At 46.1% G+C, this 20,157-nt stretch overlaps 1 protein-coding gene across 4 annotated transcripts in view; it reads left to right on the forward strand.

The window, feature by feature from the left end:
- The first annotated feature begins 17,583 nt into the window (after positions 1 to 17,583).
- Positions 17,584 to 20,157, forward strand: part of Cpeb4 (cytoplasmic polyadenylation element binding protein 4) — a 65,616-nt gene continuing 63,042 nt past the window's right edge. For all 4 annotated transcript variants that reach the window (XM_046421380.2, XM_046421381.2, XM_058571839.1 and 1 more), the window contains exon 1: positions 17,584 to 20,151. In XM_046421380.2, the coding sequence (XP_046277336.1) occupies positions 19,027 to 20,151 (1,125 nt within the window). In that variant the 5' untranslated portion in view covers positions 17,584 to 19,026. The remainder of the gene's footprint in view (positions 20,152 to 20,157) is intronic.

Here is a 20,157-nt window from a genome sequence, read left to right on the forward strand (position 1 = left end):
CCTCCAAGAATCGTGTCAGGATAAGAAAGGCAGGTAAGGAGGATAGGAAGGCTCTTCATTGGTTGGGCCTCTCCAAGGCTGGCTGTGCCCTTGCCCCCTCTGGCAGGTGCTTCCAGTTCACAGTGCCCCTCCTGGTGCCCTGTAGATTTTCTGGAGACAGCCTTGCTGTGCCACCTGTGATTCCAGGTACCTGTGTAAACAGAATTTTCATTTGGATCTTCTTTCCCCATCACCCCTTTGGCCTCCCCTTCCAGGGCCTTCCTTCTGGACAGGGTCCCTTTCACGATGACCCAAGGCTGACATTCTTACTATTGTTGTAAAGGTGGCCCCTGCCCTCTGTCTGACCTGACATTGAAGGTCATGTGCCCACTTTGTCTCAGTTCTCACTGGCTGTTACAGTATTTGTGAGCATGAGCTAAACCCAGGCCCACCACATTGCCCAGTTGCAGGGCACATGAAGCTCCCTCTGAGCGTCTTACTGAACCAGGACTGAGAGGGACAGCACCAGCACCTTTCCAGAAGAAGTCTCCAGGAACTCTTCCCTGAATGTGAGTGACCTGGTCCTTTCCTACCTCCAGAGGTGAAGGGCTTTGAGGAGCTCATGCCACGTATGCACTTCATCTTTCGGTTCACAGAAAGTGACCATGTGCATTGTCTCACTTATTCCTCACAGCCACTCTGTTTAGGTAGTAGTTCTGCTGTCTCCATCATTCAGATGAGGAAACTGAGACACAAGCTAGTCTAAGATCCCACTCTGGGAACTGAAGAGTCAGATTTGCACACACATCTGACTCCTTTCCACTACCACAGACAGCTAAGCTCCCCAAGGGGACATGTCGGAGCTCTGCGACCTTGATCTCTGTGGCCTGGCACTTGACCATGGATCCAGGGCACTCTGGATCCAGGGGATGTCCCCAAGACCTGCGTGGAGAGGCAGCAGATGCCTCAATACAGAGCCAGCACACAGCAGGGAGGCTTCCTTGATGTGGGTAGAGGCGGCCAGTCCTGTGACTGGCAGCTGGGTACAGAGAACTGGCCAAAAAAAAGCCTCGCTTCCTTTGCACATAAAGCCTCCATTCTCAGCCACATACACTGGCACAGGCACTCAGATCAGAGCTGCAGAGGTCAGACAATGACACAGATGCAGGCGAGAGCCAGTTTGCTTTCTCAGTGCAAAACCCAGACTACGCTTGACACAAACACACACACACACACACACACACACACACACGTTTCATACAAACTGGCATTTTTTATAGGGAAAGCTGAGATTTCTTGTGCCATAATTTGGGGGTCAGATGGCAAGGATAAGTCTCTGTGAAGACAGCTCTATAACCTGTGTCCCAACTGAAAATACAGCCCACTCCCCGCCACAATTTGCATCTGTCTAGTGTCTGTTCCTTCTCCACCTCTCCAATGTTGACACCTTCTAGTGGCCATCCTGGGCCAGCTACTGATGAGAGATAGTCAGCACCCCTCTCCAAGGACTCAGAGTCAGGTAGAGAAGCAAGGAGAGAAAGCCAACAAGAAAATACAGGACCACAGAGGTAAAGTGGAAATGCAGTGCTGGGCCATCTGATGATGCTTCAGTCAACCACAGGTTATGCATATGACAGTGGTCCCAGAAGATGATACTAACACGGAAAAACTCCCAGCTCCCAGAGACACCGATGTTGTAATGTCTCAGTGCAGCGCATCCCCGGTCATTTAAAGGCATAGCATGTGTGATCATATGCAGTGCCTGGCTCTTGACAATGGTGATAAATGACTGTGGTTCTAATTTATGTACTCACTATACTATACTTTTTATCACTATTTGAGAGTGTACACCTTCTGCTTACAAAAAGAAAGTTTACTACAAAGCAGCGTGTCGTGCTCACTGGCCGCAGCTTAGATTCACTGCCTCTCTTGGTTGCGTGGAGAGGCTGCGTGGAGGACTGATGAGACCGTCTAGGTTTACGTGAGTGCATCTGATGTTCCAATAACAAAATCTCCTGGAGCTGCGCTTCTCAAAACCGTGAGGCCACGCATAAGGCCACAAAGCGGGATGAGATGGATGGGACTTGTGGTGACTTTCCAGATATTAATGACACTGGAGGGGGAAAGCAAATTGCTGGAACATGGGCCACACCTCTCATCATAATCCTCATGGGCCATGGAGTCCACGTGGGACCGAATCTGACTCCATGGTGGTGCCCTCAGTGCTCTCTGTTCCTGTGGGCCTCTTGTGGCCAAAGTGTCCAGGTGTAAATGTGATTTCCATCAGGCAAGATTCCTAAATGCAAACCTAATACTTCATTTGTGGCTCAGTCAAAGCAATAGTGATCTAACTAGTCCAACAATGGAAACTGAGCAATCTTACTACACCACGCCCGGTGATAGACAAGGTAAGACTATTGCCAAGGAAATTTGACAATGCAGTCTAAGTCATCTTCAGAATGTAATGACCCCAGACAGGAGCCATTGGGCTGAGCACAGTTTCCCATGTTAGGAAAGATCGTTGGTGTGCAGATTAGAGGCCTTGGCTAAGTAGCCATCTTTGGGCCCTTTGTCCTTGGAGTACCTGGGGTCTCCTGATTCTTAGTGACCAAAGCACCCCGATTCTATCCAAAACCCAATATTGGGTTTCCCAGCTATGAAAACAGTAACAGTGGAGTAGTCCCCACTCTGTTTGTGGATGTACCTGCAGGTTCTCCCCCATGCTGTTTCTTTAATTAACCTTCCTACCCCAGAAATAAATATTCCATATCAGAGCTGGGAAGTTCTCTCCAAGACAAGGAGCATCTGAGCTGAGACCTTTCCCTTGACAATCTGAACATCAAAACTCAATCGAGCATTCATAGTCATTGCTTAGATCCCTATTTCCAAAGTGATCTAGCCCAAAAAGCCACTAAAGTAACATCCAAATATTATCTTGCAAAGCAAGCAAGAAAGAAATATGAAAATCAGACTACTTCATCATTTGTCTCTCATGAACACATTTTATGAATATTTTCTTTAAAAGATTAGTCTGCTGAGGACTTGGGAAAAAAAACGTATTTGTGTGCATTCATTAAGCCTTCAACTTTGAAGCACATTCTGGGACTAATTATTTTTTAACAAACTAATCAGCATGTTTCATTCATAAATTGGGATTTATCAGTATAGCACATGAAAGGAGAGAACATATTATTATTTTAATTTGGTTAATATACAAAAATGCGCTGTGTTCCTAATGACCTGCTTTCGCTAAATAGAGGCAGGCTGCAAATAGTAGCAGCTTTTGTTAATGAGGGTGCTGGCTCCCAGCCCCAGCTGCTGCACTAGACACTGGGTTTGCACCCTGACCTATTAGAACATGTGCTCCTCCCTCAAAAACTAAAGGCCTCCTGTTTGTTTTGCTGATAGAGCCAGTGACGCCTGCTTTGTTAGTGTGAGGAGGAGGCCTCCAGGCTGGGTTGGGGGCGCTGTGGTCAGGGCTATTCACTTTTGCTGGTTATAATCCACTCACACACTCCCTGAAGCTGTGAGAGTAAGGTCTAGGCTGGGCGTGTAGCTCAGTGGTATGGAGTGTGCTTGGCAGGAAGAAGACCCTGGATCTCGTCCCCAACACCAAAAGGAAAAAAAAAAAAAAAAGAGTAAGGCCCAGCTTCACAACTGTGAGATGCCACTCTAACCTAGTGACCCGGTCTTCTCCCGCCCTGGGGTGCCTGCTGTCCAGTGTGCAGCTTGTCTGTCTTGCCCAGAAGTTTCCGGTTCTGAAGTCCTCTGATAAAGGGATTTCTTTATCAGCCCAACCCGATTATCCCATTTGCTCCTGCGTCTCCTCCTTGCTTCTGGGCTGCTCCTATACACTTGGATTTAGAGCCACTGAACCAGGAACCCAGGGTCACACAGTCTATCAAGGAGCCTGGATTATTTCCTCAGCCCCTCCAAACATGGAGCCCAGTTTGGAACTGGAATCTTCCGGCCCCCTCTGCCTACAGAACTGCTCTGGCCTCACCTAAAGTGCAGCTGAGGAGGGGTGGGGGCAGGAGTCACCGCTGGCCTTTCTGTGACATACTGGAGCAGGGTCCAGTTACATTCTTTCTGTCCAGCCCTGGAGCCAGCCTGCCGAGGTCTCCACCCAGGACATCCTGATGTGGCACATTCTACAGCCAGGCGGTGCTGTGTGTGTGTGTGTGTGTGTGTGTGCTTTTGTGTGTGTTTTAAAAGAGAACATTTCCTCTTCTGGTTTCTTTTTTTTTTTTAATTTTCTCTGGAGAAGCTATTTTTAAATTATGAAAGAAATACACATGCTCAATGGAGAAAATTTAGAAAGAGCAGAAAACTGTCCATTAAAAGTTGACCTGCAAGAGACAGCCAGCAGGCAGGACATTTGGAGTGCTGCCCCCCGGCCTCTGCGCCTGTGGTGGAACAGGTGGGCTCAGGCAGGGGGAGCAGCCGGGGCTTCCCCCTAAAGCTCTGGGTGGATCTGAACCAATTCTAAAGAAAGAGGAAAAAATGGTGCTATATTTTAAATGTGTAATACAACAATCAGTCACATGATAAATGGCAAGAGTGCATCTATGATTGTGCATAACTGAATTTAAAATATCTCTCTGCTCTTTGCATTACTGCATTTGGAGATCGTGTCAAAAATGTAAATCAATGGACACAAGGCCAGGTCAAATGGCTTTCCCGAATCCCTTCTCTCCCCAGGGTCTTTCATATACACATCACGTTTTTATCATATATTTGAGATTATATCACCTTTGCATTTTTATACTCCTCCTTAATATTATTTTCCTAGCCTTTTCCAAATCTGTAAAAATTCTTCTACAAGATTCAATGGGACTCCAGCATTTCTCTTGGTAGACTTACCATGTAGTCTTCACCCATTAGTAAACTGTTTATATTGTTCTTGCTTTTTTTTCTTGCCATTATGAATAATACCACATCCAACATATTTCTATGAAAATCATGGTGACTATCTGGGGTTGTTTCCTCTGGATGGATTCCTAAAAGGAAAATTACTAGGTCAAGGGTAGGAACATTTTCATGTTGCTCAATTTATTCCCAAACAGGTGGCACTGATTTACCCTGAAAGTTAGACACTTTCTTTATTTTAATTAATCTTTAATTGCACAAGAGATTCAAGAGTACATTCTTCTTGAGAAGGAAGGAAGGCCCATGTCTCTTTTCTGTCATTTCTTCCAGTCTCTGAATCCCTTGGAGGTAGCTACAGTTTTCAGTCTGATGGAAGACGCTGGCAAGGCTTTACCTAGTTACCTGAGTTCTTACTTGAAATTATGCAGCTATGAACTAATAAAAACCTACATCTCTCTTAATGATAGAAAACCTGTATTTTTCACACAGGTGGTATCATTGCATGTGTACTCTATAACTTTGTTCTTTTAATACGTTTGTCTTAGAGATTGTGCCCTAAATTTCCACAGAATAGACACAGACCACTCTACCTAGCCATTTCTTCGTGCATACAGATTGGGGTTCATGCCAAATCTTTTCATTTTTACAAAGAGTGCTGCCAAGTCTACCCTTTTACATGAACAAATTATTTGGACAAGTTAAAAAAACAAACAAACAAACACTTGTCTCCTTTTCTACTTAAGCTTGTTTTGTTTCACTTCTTCTTCCTTACTTAAAACTAAATAGTTGACTTTCTGGGTCTTGGGCTGTGCACATTAATCTTCATCAATATTGCCAAATTGTGCAGAATGCTTTCCGTTACTTTTGTAGGGATGGTTTAGAGTGCTTTGGATTTAGGCTTAATTATCAAGGATGTAATCTTGAAGGGTTTTGTCATGTCGGATGTCCCCCAAAGGTCTCTGCATACTTTCATCCATTACTCCACCCATCTCCAACACTGTGGGCCCCCGTGTGGCCTCTGACCTGTGGCACACAGCCAGCTGGGTGGATGTGACACTCTTCCCATCCTCTTGAGCCCCGATCAGACACCTGATTCCCTTCGGCACCTGCCAAGCCCCTGCTCGTCTTTCCAGATAGCACTCGAGTGTCCCTCCTTGGAAGCCCTCCCTGGAGACCAGGCAGAGCAAGGCAGCCTCATGCCAATGTCCCCACGGCACCTGTGTTTATTGGCTTTGATACTTGTTGCAGTAGCATGTAGCCATCCCTCTCCTGTTCGAATGGGTGATCTGGGGCTCTCCATAGGGCACAGCATTTGGCCATGTTGTGGACCTTGGCAATGACAAGCACATTCTTATGGCTGTCTGTCAGCCTTCGAGGGAAAGGGACCCAGCTTATGCAGGTCTCTCCATAGACGGCTTAACACAGAAAGGCTGTAAGCAAGCAAAAAACAAGAAACATTAGGTGACTAATTATTGGATCTCCATGGTGAGGAGCTTGATAAAAACTAATGAATAATTGGTAACAGACTCCTATGCACAAAAATAAGAACCATTTTCACGTCTCTGGGAAGTATCTATAACATTCCTCACTTCAATATTTCTTCATGAAGTCTACAGGCTTTTTATGCAACTTATCTTTTTTAATGCATCACAGGAAACGATAAACTGAAAAACCTCCTCAAACAGTTGGAATGTGGTATCTTTATTGTCATAAATCTCTGAGTAGGATCTCAACTATGAAAAGAAATGTATGAAAAAAGACTGGAAATAAGTCTATCAAAACTAGAGAAGTCAGGGCTAGGAGTGAATTTCTCTTCTTCTTTCTACATTTTTAACATTTTCAGACTCTTTTGCCGTGTGTATGAATTTATTTTTAGTCACAGAAACAGAAAAAATGTTTTTCAGTAATTTAATCAGGTTTCTAAGGAGAAAATTGTAAGTGCTCTGTGATGTGCATGCATACGTGACAAGAGAAAATAATTCCAAGAGAACTAACCAAATTTTTCAACCTTCATATTAGATAGTCACTCATTCAGTACCAACCAGGTTCCTAGGATGAGCTGGGGATTATACTGGGGCAGAGTGTATGGTGGTAAATAAGTCAGATACAATCCTTGCCTGCACAAAGCTTCCAGTCTAGAAAGAGCCAAGAGGGGCTAAGGTTGTGGTTCAGCCATAGAGCGCTTGCCTCGTACGTGCGAGACCCTGGGTTCCATCTCAGCACCATATAAAAAAATAAATAAATGAATAAGATAAGATATTGTGTCCAACTACAACTAAAAAGTAAATATTAAAAAAAAAAAAGAAAGAGAGAAAGAAAGAGCCAAGAAATACAATACCAAGGTGGCCAGGCATGAAGGAGAAAGGAGTCCAATCCACTAGCAGGCCAAGCCACCTCACGATTCCCAGAACACCCAAAGGCACAGGGAAAGACTACAAATGGGTGCCCACTCTGGTATGTCCAAACACACAGGAAATGGTTCCAAAAAGGGGTTGGATGCTGAAATCCAAGGATGCTCAGAAGTCCCTTTAGTAAATTAGCATACTAATTGCGTATAACCTATCTCCCTCCTCTCCCTACTTTAAATCAGCTCTAAATGACTTATGATACATAATACAGTGCAGGTACCATGTGAATAGTTGGCATTGTTTACAGATCATGACAAGAAAAAGTCTGTACGTGTTCACTCCAGACACAATTTGTTTTCCAAATATTTTTGATCCATGGTGGGTTAAACCCAGGGATACAGAGGGCCAAGAAATACAATATGTTTCTGTGCTCTATCTATGGTTGTGCGACCTTTGGGGAAGAAAATAATATTAGTCGTCTATTTACGTGTTGTTTGATCACTGGTTTTGAAAATGATATTCTCTAGTTCTTCAATGTCACTTGATCCCATAAATAAATGATGATAGGGCTCCATGGCTGCATGTATGTTTGAGTTTCATGAGTCCTCTGCTTTCCAGCAGAAATCCGGTTTACGTGGCATCTTCTAGGACTGGGCATGTCCCCATGAGCAGGCCTCTCTACCCTGGCCGCCATCTACCTGAGGCAGGTTCTCTCTGCTGTCCCCAGCTCTGGATGAGCTGCCACTTCCAGAATCTTCTCCATGTCCACAGGGCCTACCAGAGTCCATTGTACGCAGACACCTAGTACACTTTGTTTGTTCTGAACTGAGTTCACTGGCGTTTGGCTCTCTCTGCTCACCTATGTCTCCCTAGTCAAAAATTAATAATGGTAGCTGACATTTCTTGGGCTTAGCCTTCGCACTATGGCTGAGAGCTCTCTGGATCTGACCTCACCTAATCCCCCAACAAGCCGCTCAACCACTTTCATTCTCATTTTCCAGGTGGAGAAACTGAGGCTCAGAGAGTAAAAAGTCCTTGTCATAAGTTACCAGGCTGGCAAGTGGCAGAGGTGGGACTGAATCCATCTTGCGCGAATCGAAAGGTCTCTGAGTACTTTCCTGAATGTCCTCGAGCCAAGAATACACAGGGACATCTCTTATTGTGATTACTGGACATCTGTCGGAGCCACTCTGCTTTTATTTCAGAGTGTATTTGGAAAAAAGTAATGATAGCATTAACTTTCTGGCATGTCACATTGATTTTTCTATTTATATCAGAGCAACAAAATATTCCTTTTAACTTATTTACTGAAATTCTAAAACACTGAGTCCATTTATAAATAGCGTTCAGTGGATACCAACCAAGATAATACAATAACACAACACAAATTATTTATTTGAATATATAAAAATGACTAGATTCTGAAAAACACTGACTCAGAATGGCATATGGATTTGAAAGAAATATGTGAGCACACAGGCACACAATGAAACTAACTTTTAAATTCTCGCCATGGGCTTTTTTTTTTTTAAGAGAGAGAGAGAGAGAGAATTTTAATATTTATTTTTTAGTTTTTGGCGGACACAACATCTTTGTTTGTATGTGGTGCTGAGGATCGAATCCAGGCCACATGCATGCCAGGCGAGTGCGCTACCGCTTGAGCCACATCCCCAGCCCCACGCCTTGGGCTTATGAACGTGCAGAATGTTGATTTAAAAATCGCATGCCAGGCTGGGCACAGCAAATCCCAGCTGCTCGGGAGGCTGAGGCAGGAGGATCTCAAATTTGAGGCCAGTCTGGGCAACTGTCTCACAATCAAAAAATAAAAAGGGGGTGGGGATTTAGCTCCGCCTTCATTCCCCAGTACCAAATAAATAAATAAAATAAAATGACATCTCAGACCCCACCTAATGAAGACTCTCAGCAGGCTCTACACTTCTAAATTTGAAGCATGTTTATTTCTTTTTCCCCCTCTCTATTTTTGGAACTTAAATAGCTGAATGGATTTTAAAAAAATTGCCTCTAAATAAAAAATGAGCTAGGGGCCTGGAGCTTCCTCTGCCTCATTTCAACTCGGAGCAAATGGTGAATTACAGCACCCCTGGACATAGTGGTTTCTAACTACCAAGCTGCCAGGCTTTTAAATAACAGCAGCACAGAGAAGGGTGGCCATAATGCTACCTATTTCCCTTGCTAAATTATTTATGCATTTATTATATTTTACATGGGCCATTGAACGTGAAGGTACTTCTGTGGGGACTAGGTCATTTCAAGAAGCCCATTACTGAGAATCAACTCAACTATATTAGAAACCGGCACATCCACTTATACGTGGTAATGCTCATTAATATTAGATAATTACTGCCTCTGCAGTAGTTTTGGGGTGGTGGTAACTTTATGTATATGTATGTGCACGCAGGCACTATCCGATGACTCCAAGGCAATCCATTTCATTAAGGAGCTGTTTAACTTGGAGGGTACATCAATAAGGACGAGCTTAATGCAATCCTCAAAGTACCTAGGACAGCTCGGCCAAATGAAGCTATTACCCTGCATAATGTGTTTTATGCAAGATTGAAATGGTTTACTGTTTATAAAAATCACTCCAGGATTTACAGTGACTAGCCTCCCGTAAGAGTCTCCATGTGTAAAAGTTTTATGTCAACGGGAACTTCACACCTGCTATCGAGAAGTTGCTGTATTCTCCCTCAACACACCGAACAACAATCAAATTGAGAGTCCTATTTGTAAAATGGCCCAAAATGTGCTTGTTTCTAAATTCAACCTGATAGGTATTACTATGGACTTACTTGTGACTTGTCTAGAAGAAAGAAAACAAATAATTCAACTTGAAGTCAGTGAACGCTCAGTGCAGGCCTACTGTGTACGGGCCACAATGCCAGGGACAGGGCACTGAAGGGAGAAAAGAAGAGTCCCTGAGCGGCAGGAGCCTCTTCCGAGGGTGGCATCTAAGAGCCTGAAACGCAGCAGTCCGTCCATCATGAAGCTGGGGGTCAACACCAGCTTCAGGGAAGGCATCGCCTCTGCATGGTGGTCACAGCCCATCTGGGGAAGGACACTTGAAAAGCAAAAAGGCCCACCGTCCTTGAGGGGCCAGTAGGGGAGGCTCTGCTGACCCCTCAAGTGCTCTCCCCTCTCCTTGCTAGAATATGTGATTCTGTCCATGTTTCAGGTAGGGATCTTTAGGAAGGTGGGCCCGGGTCTGGTCTAGATCAAGGCTCATGGCCCAGTCCTGAGCAAGAAGTGTGTGCTGGTGGGCCTTGGGAAAGGACCTGCTCTCCCTGATCAGGACAAAGCTCATGACTAGAAACTCTAGGCTCTTTGTAGTCCTCTGTCCCTCACTTCTGATGGCCACTGTACAGTGACTTGGATTGGGGCAGCCTGTAAGACCAAGAGCCCCAGAGATTCCCATCAGCTGCCTCTTGCCTTCTTTTCAGGGGCTCTTATCAATGAGATAGATCCCCAGCCCTTTTTATTTTTTTTATTTTGAGACTTTCTAAGTTGTTTAGGGCCTTGCTAAGCTGCTGAGACTATCCTTGAACTTGCCATCCTCTGCTGGGGATTACAGGAGTGTGCCCTTTCGAGTGCTTTCAATGTGTAAGAGAAACAACCTCAGACAGCGCCTGGTACTGGGGCTCATGCCCTCTGTTATCTGCAGCTAAAGCACCTAGGACTGGCTGGGGGTAGGGGGTTGTAGAAATAAGTTTTCCAGGGTGCTTGGAGCAACGCTCTGGAGATGGCAGAGATGGTGTTGAAATGTCAGGCAGGTGCCAGGTTGACCAGGGCCCAAGGCCATGGCAGAAGAGTCTGGCAATGATTTCCAAACAACAGGTGCTCTCCCAGTGGGGGACACGACCGAGATAACTTCTGGGGCACAGACCAAGCAGTGCACGAGGCTGAAGCACACGGTGAGAAATGCAGTTCCTCCTCATTCTTAGTCCTTCTCGTCACTTGCAGGAGACTTTTCAGATTGGGGCTAGAACATCTTTAATGCTCCTTTCTAAACTCATTAATCTTTCCTTTCAAAAAAAGAGGAAGAAGGTCCCAGATTCGGGGACTTGGTGTAGGTGGAGGGCCACAGCAGTGTTTTGTTTTCATGTTTATGTCTATGTTTGGTTATGAAAAGTGATACTGGATTTTGATTTGGGGTGGGGAATCAAGTTTCTTTGAATGTATGCCTATTCTGAAATGTCTTAAAGAGCAAGCCGGCTTTCAGAAAAAAATGTCAAGTGGCAGGGTAGAAGCTACACCCATGTGACAACACCTGTAATGCTGAAGTGAAAATCACTGAAGTCTGAAGAGCATAATTGAGTCCATCAGGGAGCTACCGGAAGCACTGTTTTCAATGGAGTCATGTAATTAACCTCCCTGTTAAAAAGACTCAGCAAGCGAGCCAGGCCTCCAACTCAAAGGTGGTGTTTGCAAAAAAAAAAACAAAAAAAAAAAAACAGGTGAGAAACAATTAAACTGAAATCAAGGCAGGAGATGGGGAGGAAAAGGAGAGACTTGGGGACCAACTGTAAGAGGATGGAAAGAGAGAAGGTGGAGTTTGGGAGAACTCCTAAATTTGGCTTGGGTGATCAAGAGGATGAATCATGGCACCTTTAAATGAGCCGCAGCAGACAGGAGGACTATGGCTGGGAGGGAGGGAGGGACAGGGGTGCAGCTGGCCAGGTAGAGCTGATGCACTTTGTTGACCATGGCTCTCGGAGTGCGTTCACCAAATCAGTTGCACCTGGAAACTTGCTCCCAATGCATATTCTTGGTTTGTCCATAGCCTTTTGTTACAGTTTGGATCTTAGTGTCTCCCAAAGGCCCAGGTGCCAAAGGCTTGGTCATCAATTTGTCACACTATTGGGAGTTGTGGGACCTTTAAGAGGTGGAGCCTAGTGGGAGGAGGTTAGGTGACCTGGGGAGTTATTAAGGTCTTGGCCCCCTTCCTTTGCTTTTTACTTCCCAGCTACCATGAGGTGAGCAGCTCCTCTGCCATATTCTCTCACCCCACATACTGTGTCACCATAGGCCCAAAGCAACAGGACTAAGCAACCGTGGACTGAATCTTTTGAAACCATGAGTCAAAATAAACCTTTCCATCTTATAAGTTAATTTTCTCAGGTATCTTGTCACAATGATGGAAAGCTGACAACAGTTTAGTGAATCAGAAATTCTAGTCTAGTTTAACTAGTTCTCCAAGTGACTCAGACACATGCTAAGATTCAAGGGTCACTGGTCAGGACAAAGAGTTCTGAGGCAAGATATCCAGCCAAACCAGCTACATTATTTCACACAAGGTCTTTCTCTGGGCCTCAGTTTCCTCAACTGCAAAATGAGGGTGTTGACTTGGCTCTGAGACTTCCAGTCATTCTGCATGATGCACCTGTAAGTCACTAAATCTTTCTGGGTTTCAGTGCCCCACCCCCAAGCATCCATCTCCTCCTCCTTTGTTAGTATTAGAATCCCAACTTTTTACTTAGCAGTTGTGAGCCCAGAGTAAAGACCAATATCTCATGCCACTGGTGTAATGGACGTGTGGCCTTTCATGCAAGGAACATTTTTGTTCTAACCATTCCTATTTCAGTTTTTCTGTGCTACATTTTCATGAGAAACCCTTTTGAGCCTATGGTTTCATAATTTTATGAAACCATACTATGAGAAAAATGCAAAATATCCTCTATCTTGGGGGACAGGGCCTAGGAATCTGAATTTGATGAGTTTCCCTGGGTATAAGGCTCCCTAAAGATTGAAGTTGAGCAGTTAGAAATCACTTCTTACCATCGTTTCCTAGTAACATACATATTCCAAGAACACGGAGCAAGAGATTTGGACATAAAAGGGAAGAATCATTTTTAGTGGGCTTCTTTTCTTTTTAAAAACATCGAGATGACTTTTTTTTTTTTTTTTTTTTTTGCTTAATGATTCAAGATGGAAACTTTTTTAGCAGAAACTCTGGCCGTAAGGAAGTCATCACACAAACTCTATCAGCGCCTGTGAGTTTCTAGCTTTGTTGGGGCTACAGTTTTGATCTCCAACTCCCAGCTCTCTGGCCTCTGGACCTGACACTTTCCCTCCATTCTTGGGAAAGCTATTCTTTTCCCATCATTGCAGGTGAAAATCCTCCAGCACAGCTTCAGGGTGTGAGACGGCAGCTGCTTGGTGGCATGGCTGTGGCTTTGATAGAGGAAGTGAAGTGCATCCAGTCAAAACAGCAAAAGGGGTAACCCAGGTCAGCAGCCTGCTCACTTAGGGGGCCGGGAGCCAGCCGCGGAATGCTCCAAGTCATTCTGCGTGATGCACGTCACAGTTTGGAAGGTCAACCCCCTGGGCCAGCTCACCTAAATCTTTGCCAGGACACAGCCATTTCAAGTGAAGCATGTCCGTGTCCTGGACCTTTCCAAACCAGTTATTCAGTAACGATGCCTTGGAGGACTGGCTTCGCCACTCCCCAGCGAAAGAGCTTGTTAACTGCGGAGTCTATGCAAATGGTAATACCTCAAGTGGGAGGGCAGGAGGAAAACAGTGGTTAAAAGGCAGAGGGCTTGCACAGGTTGCAAAACAACAAAAGCAGAAAACACAACCTACAATTAGTTGTTTTAAAAGGGGGTGCTTCCTAAACCCACATGCACACTTTCCAATATTGGAATGGGGTGAAGATGGGAGGTGCAATTTCATAAAACCTGCTTTTAGAACTTGGTTTTGTTTCTGTCCAGCTTGCAGTAATTATGGCAGTAATATTCCAGCTACTCTTGGAAAAGAGTATCTTCCAAAAGTAATTCCATCCTTCTCTCTTCCCCTGCCTTCATAGATCTGCCTTTGAATCTGATGTTTTAGAGTCTACCACTACACCAGAATGCTCATTAATGCTGTCAGGCAAAGTAACTGCTGGGTATTAATCTCTTGGAGACTGGACCATTTACCTGTCTGGACCTGTCTTCTCCTTACAGCTCACTAGCTGAAACCAATACCAAGGACACTGTGTCCTTCAATTCAATTACAGAAAGCTCTGGGCCATAATGCTGAAAGGATCCACTGCTTGAAACATTTCTGCATGCAATGCACATGGGCCCACGCTATTGTGGTGTCTCTTTGTGTCAGGATGCAATGTTTCCTTGTGTCCCTGGGTCATGGAAATGAACTGCAGCAGGGTTGATGCATCGCCTAGCTCCCATGGGCCACATTCGCAGACCAGTCCTTGTGCCTTAGGGAGCTTCACAGTGCATGGCATGGGCAGCCCAGGGTGGTGGCTCTGATTGCCATAGTCATCAGCTAGGCCCTCGTAGCTGGGTGTGGGCCCTTGGGAGAAGGCTGATAGTGTGTGTTCAAGGGCAGTGGAGAGGACATTAGAGCAGGGGTGGAGCAGAGTTCATCCTGTGTGATTACAGGGTGAGGTTTATGTCCTCCACCAGACTTTAAAAGGTCTGGTAGAGAAGGCACCGAGGCTCTGCTTCCGGGTAGGCTCCAGGTTTGAGGCATGGTTGACCTCAAATCCCAGAGGGGCTGGGAGGCAGCCTACAGGTACAGGCATTAGCCAGCCTACAACTTCTCTGAAGGTGTATTTGTGCACTGGACAGGGAGGGCTTTGTTTTGTTATCTGGTAGCACCCTTAATGTTTGGGAAGAGCTTGCTTTCCCCGTAACCTGAAAGCTTTCTGTTGAGCATGCTCTATGGGAAGGGCTCTCTTCTCCCTGCAGAGTATTCCAGCCAGCACTCATCTGCAACTGGAGATCCCTTTGGAGATCCTAAATGGAGCACTGAATTGTTGTCATGGTTACCATGGGACAGTTTCTGAGGCCAGATATTTTTTCCAAGGAGGGCAGTCCTGGGCTGTGTATCCTGGGTTTCTGAGTGGGCGACAAATCTAAGAGAATTGAATCCCTCTTCCTTCTCTCCTGCCTCCAGTACCAAACAAGGAAACTGACTAATGTCTACAGTGATCTTCCTAGCTGCAGCCTTGCCCTGCCCGAAACTACTGCCTGCTGGATTTAGTCCTAGAAGATCAGGCTGACCTGGAAGCACCTGACTGTGGCTCAGGGTGTGGTTCCTCCTCCTACAGATCAAGACAGGCTCCCAGATTCTGTAGTGCATGTGACTGCTTCTGTGTGAAAATGCTTGTGAAATAATTCTCTGCACTTAATATGCTGATAGGGAATTGACTTTTTTGAACACCTCCGATCAGCCCAGTACTTCTGTGCCTCTCATATCATTTACAAACCTAGTGAGAGTGGTGGTGGTGGACACGCTTTATGAGGAAGGAAGGTTTGTAAAAGTGATGCCCAGGGCTGCACAATGAGGAAGTAGCAAACCTGAGGTTCAAATTCATGGCTGTTTGGTTCTAAGATAGTCCCTTTTTCTCTTAAGTCATAGCTGCCACTGTAGCTACTGAGAAGAATTGGTACCTTCAAGAGACCCTCTGCCATCTACTGGGAATCCATCCATTCATTCAATAAACATGTCCAGAGTCTCTCTGTGCCTGATCCACTCCTGGTCACTGGGGCATAAGGACAAATCAGACATAACCTATACCCTCAAGAAACTAATCTACTGACAACCATCAGTAATATAATTAAAAAAAAAAAAAGAATGTACAAGATGCTAGAGGGAGGGAAGGAGGGGAAATCATTCTGGAGGAAACACCACCTGGCTGAACCAAGTAGGTCTCAAGGCATGTCCGGTGGTGGGAAATAAAAACCAAACCAAAACAAACAAACAAAAACCAAAAAACACCAGAGTAATATCCAATCTCTGTGCTCTAGTAACTCATAGAATTACAAAGACAAGACTCATACTTATGGTACAATGACAGAGAATCCCTGATTAAGGGCCCACACAGGTGAGCTGCATATAGGTGTTGGAGAAATGAAAGACTGAGGCACATAAATTGGGGCCATTGCAGGAAGGATACAGAAATGACATTGAAGGCACTTTTGCTTACAGGATTCTTTTGAAACCGCTATGTCTTTTCCTCATTAATTTTTCCATAGTCATTTCTACACTGATACCCCTCCCCCCTTTGTTTCTTTTTCATTTCCTGCTAAAGGAAAACAATTCTTCAACATTAAGGCTTGTGCCAAGAGCAGAACTATCTCAGGCCCTGATGGTGACCATAATGCTGGGAATGTGCAAGATGAAAATGACACTCAGGACTGAGCAGCAAGCAAACAACCTACATGATAGAAATTTGAGATGTGAGCCCCAAGTCAAATGGTATAAGGAATGAAATTAATTCAGATTCGAAAATAGAAGCTGTCACTTAGGAAAGACTCCATTGTCACTGTCTGTCCATTCATGTCTTCAGGATTCATTCACTAATGCCTCCTATCTATAATGCCTACTCCTCCAAGATCTCATAGTCCAGCACAAGTCTGGGAGACAGACTATTACCATATAGTGTGATAAGCAAGACTGAGATGTGCATAGGCCCGTGGACACGCACGAGAGAGAATTTAGAAAGCAGAGTTGGTGGCTTTCGAACTGACCTCTAAAACCAGGAGTTTGGCAGAGATAAGAGTAAAGGACACATAGAAAGGCACTTAAGAGTATACTCAGAGGGAGATGAGGCATTAAAGATATGCCGCCCACAAGGTGAAAAGGAACCAGACCTAGTCTGGCCTTTATCCTCGAGTTAATGTGCAGACATAGAAGAGATATGAGCAGAGGACCATGATTAAATTTTCCTTTAGGAAATGCCCCTCTGCAATGCGTTAGGCTAGAGCAGCACCAGCGAGAAGACGGCAGCCACGCTGCTTACCGCAGCTACACCTCTAAGACAGCATGGGACAGTTGGGGGTGGGGGATGGTGGTGAGGGGAGAATCCATCACAAGGTCCACATTCTGGGCAAAGACCTACGCAGAGCCGGGCACCGCACAGCTGCTGGGAAGACTCGCTTCCTTATCCCGATCCCTCTGGGGCGGAGCTCGGGCCAGAGCACGTGACGCTTGGGGCACCACCTTTACTAAGGGCAGTCCTCTCGTTCATCGGCCGTTTCATAGATCTCCACTTCGATCCCCAACACCTTGACTTTATGCCACAGAATGCTAGAAGCCCATTCTCTCCCAAGTGTCCCTGGATAATCCTCCTTAGGAGCCTGTTTCGGGAAGATAAACATCGAAGGGGCCCTTTGCCCACATAAAAGATGGCGGCTTACTGCGCCGTCTCTGGGTTGGGGGACAGGTTCTAGGCGCCCGGCCTCACTGGGCGAGGCGCAGACGGAAGGGGCGTCTCTCCAGGCAACTTCTTGACCTTCCTAGGAGGGGCTCCGCGCCCAGGAGGCGGGGCTGGGTCTGCTCGCTAGCAGCGCATTGGTCTTCCGGAATGTGGGCGGGGCTCAAGCGGCGCCCCACCCCTCCCTCCTCGAACCGGAAGTGTCTCTTGGTCTTTCCAGCTGGTTGTCATTTCACTCGGCTCGGTCCTGAGGAGAAGGACTCAGCCGCGGCTGCTGGACCCGGGCACCGGGAGGCGGCGGCGGCGACAGCAGGGAGGAAGAGGAGGAAGAAGGAAAGAAAAAGAAGAGCCAGGCGGAGTCCGCAACGACGACAGCTGGGACTGCGGGACCGGGGTAGAGCGGCGGCGGCGGCGGCGGTGACGACAACGACGGCCCAGCAACCGTGAGGAGAAACAAAAGCCTTCTAAATTATAGTTTAAAAAAACCCGGGGGAGCCGAGAGAGCGCCGGGGGGGGGGGGAGAGGCCTTTCTCTGTAGTCTACCTGCCGTAGTGGGGTTTTCCTTCCTCCCCGCCCCCCACCCCCACCCCTGCGGAGAATCGAACTGGGAGAACTGAACAAACCGCCCCTGGGTCCCATGAGGGAGAAAAACCCCGGAGCCGCAGAGAGGGGAAGAGGCAGCAACCGCAGGACCTGCCCGCTCGCCCCCGTGGTCCGCGCACCCCCGGCCCGCCCGCTCGCCCTGTCCCGCTAACCCCTCCCGATCGCAACCCGAGAGGGGCAGACGCGGGTTTCCAGCCCCTTTCATGGGGGAGAGGAGGCCGGGGGGAGCCCGAGAACAGCGACCGCAGCAAGATCTGCACCCGGAGCCTCGGGAACAGCCCCGGAGGCCAGAACTGCGCCCAGCGAAGGAGCAGAGACAGGACCAGGAACAGCAGAAACCTCCCTGCAATCGTCTTTCCTTTAGTCAATGCTGATTTCCTCTCCCGCAACCAAGAATTCACCTCCCGCCCCAGATAACCTAATATAATCTATATATATATAAATATATAATATATAATGTTCTTAAATTATTCCTGATTTTTTTAACCAAGCTGCCAAGAAGAGAAGAACGTATTCTCCCCCTTAGCACTATTCTAATTTTTATGTGAGTGAATCTAAACTGCTGAGGAAGACCATATGTGATTGTTAAATTATATATATATATATATATATATATACACATATATATATTTTTACTCCGAGCAATGCTTATTCTTCTACATCCATAGATGCTTGAGAAGCTGTGTTTTTGTCATTCATGTGTATTTTCCTTTGGAAAAAGAAAGCGCCTATTTTACTAACCAAAGACTTGATTTTTACCCTCTTCGTTTTTATTCCCTCCTAGAAATCAGCCCAATTGGATTCATGTCAATATTTTAAGAGATTTTTTTTAGTTGCTTTTTTTCTTCTTTCAGAGAGAGACCAGAATTCCAAATCAGAGCTACTTATGGTGATAAGCTAGGATCTTTGAGCTAGCTATAAATAAGATATTTCAAGAAAACAAACAAGCAACTTAAATTGGAGTAGAGGAACAAAAACGGTGTGAGACATCAGGTTGTGTGTGTGTTTTTTTTTTTTTTTGTGAGATTCTGATCCTAAAAATAATAAATGGGGGATTACGGGTTTGGAGTGCTAGTGCAAAGCAATACTGGGAACAAATCTGCTTTTCCAGTCCGATTCCATCCACATCTGCAACCTCCACACCATCACCAGAATGCCACCCCCAACCCTGCTGCTTTTATAAATAATAACACAGCTGCCAATGGCAGCAGTGCTGGGTCAGCTTGGCTCTTTCCTGCTCCAGCTACCCATAACATTCAGGATGAGATCTTGGGGTCAGAAAAAGCCAAAAGTCAGCAACAGGAACAGCAAGACCCTTTAGAGAAGCAGCAGCTCTCCCCGAGTCCAGGTCAGGAAGCTGGAATACTGCCTGAAACGGAGAAGGCAAAGTCTGAAGAAAACCAAGGGGACAGTTCTTCAGAAAACAGCAATGGGAAGGAGAAAATACGAATTGAATCACCAGTTTTGACAGGGTTTGATTATCAAGAAGCCACAGGGCTAGGTACTTCGACCCAACCCTTGACATCTAGTGCATCCTCTCTTACTGGTTTCAGTAACTGGTCAGCAGCCATAGCGCCTTCTTCATCTACAATAATCAATGAGGATGCAAGTTTCTTTCACCAGGGAGGGGTCCCTGCTGCTTCAGCTAATAACGGTGCTCTGTTGTTTCAAAATTTCCCCCATCATGTCAGCCCTGGCTTTGGAGGCAGCTTCTCCCCTCAGATCGGGCCCCTCTCACAGCACCACCCTCACCACCCTCATTTCCAGCATCATCACAGCCAGCATCAACAGCAGAGGAGGTCTCCTGCCAGCCCCCACCCGCCTCCCTTCACACACAGGAGTGCTGCTTTTAACCAGCTGCCTCATTTGGCGAATAATCTTAACAAACCCCCCTCTCCGTGGAGCAGCTACCAGAGTCCCTCTCCAACCCCTTCATCTTCCTGGAGCCCAGGAGGTGGTGGATACGGAGGCTGGGGAGGCTCCCAGGGCCGAGATCACCGCAGAGGGCTGAATGGTGGAATAACACCCCTGAACTCCATCTCACCTTTGAAGAAAAATTTTGCAAGCAATCACATTCAGCTCCAAAAGTATGCTCGTCCCACCTCTGCCTTTGCTCCAAAATCCTGGATGGAAGATAGCTTGAACAGGGCTGACAATATTTTTCCTTTTCCGGTAAGA

The sequence above is a fragment of the Marmota monax genome, unplaced genomic scaffold, assembly GCF_021218885.2.
Source record: "Marmota monax isolate L192 unplaced genomic scaffold, Marmota_monax_Labrador192_F-V1.1 WCK01_AAM20220418_F8-fsc00084, whole genome shotgun sequence".
NCBI classification, from domain to species: domain Eukaryota; kingdom Metazoa; phylum Chordata; class Mammalia; order Rodentia; family Sciuridae; genus Marmota; species Marmota monax.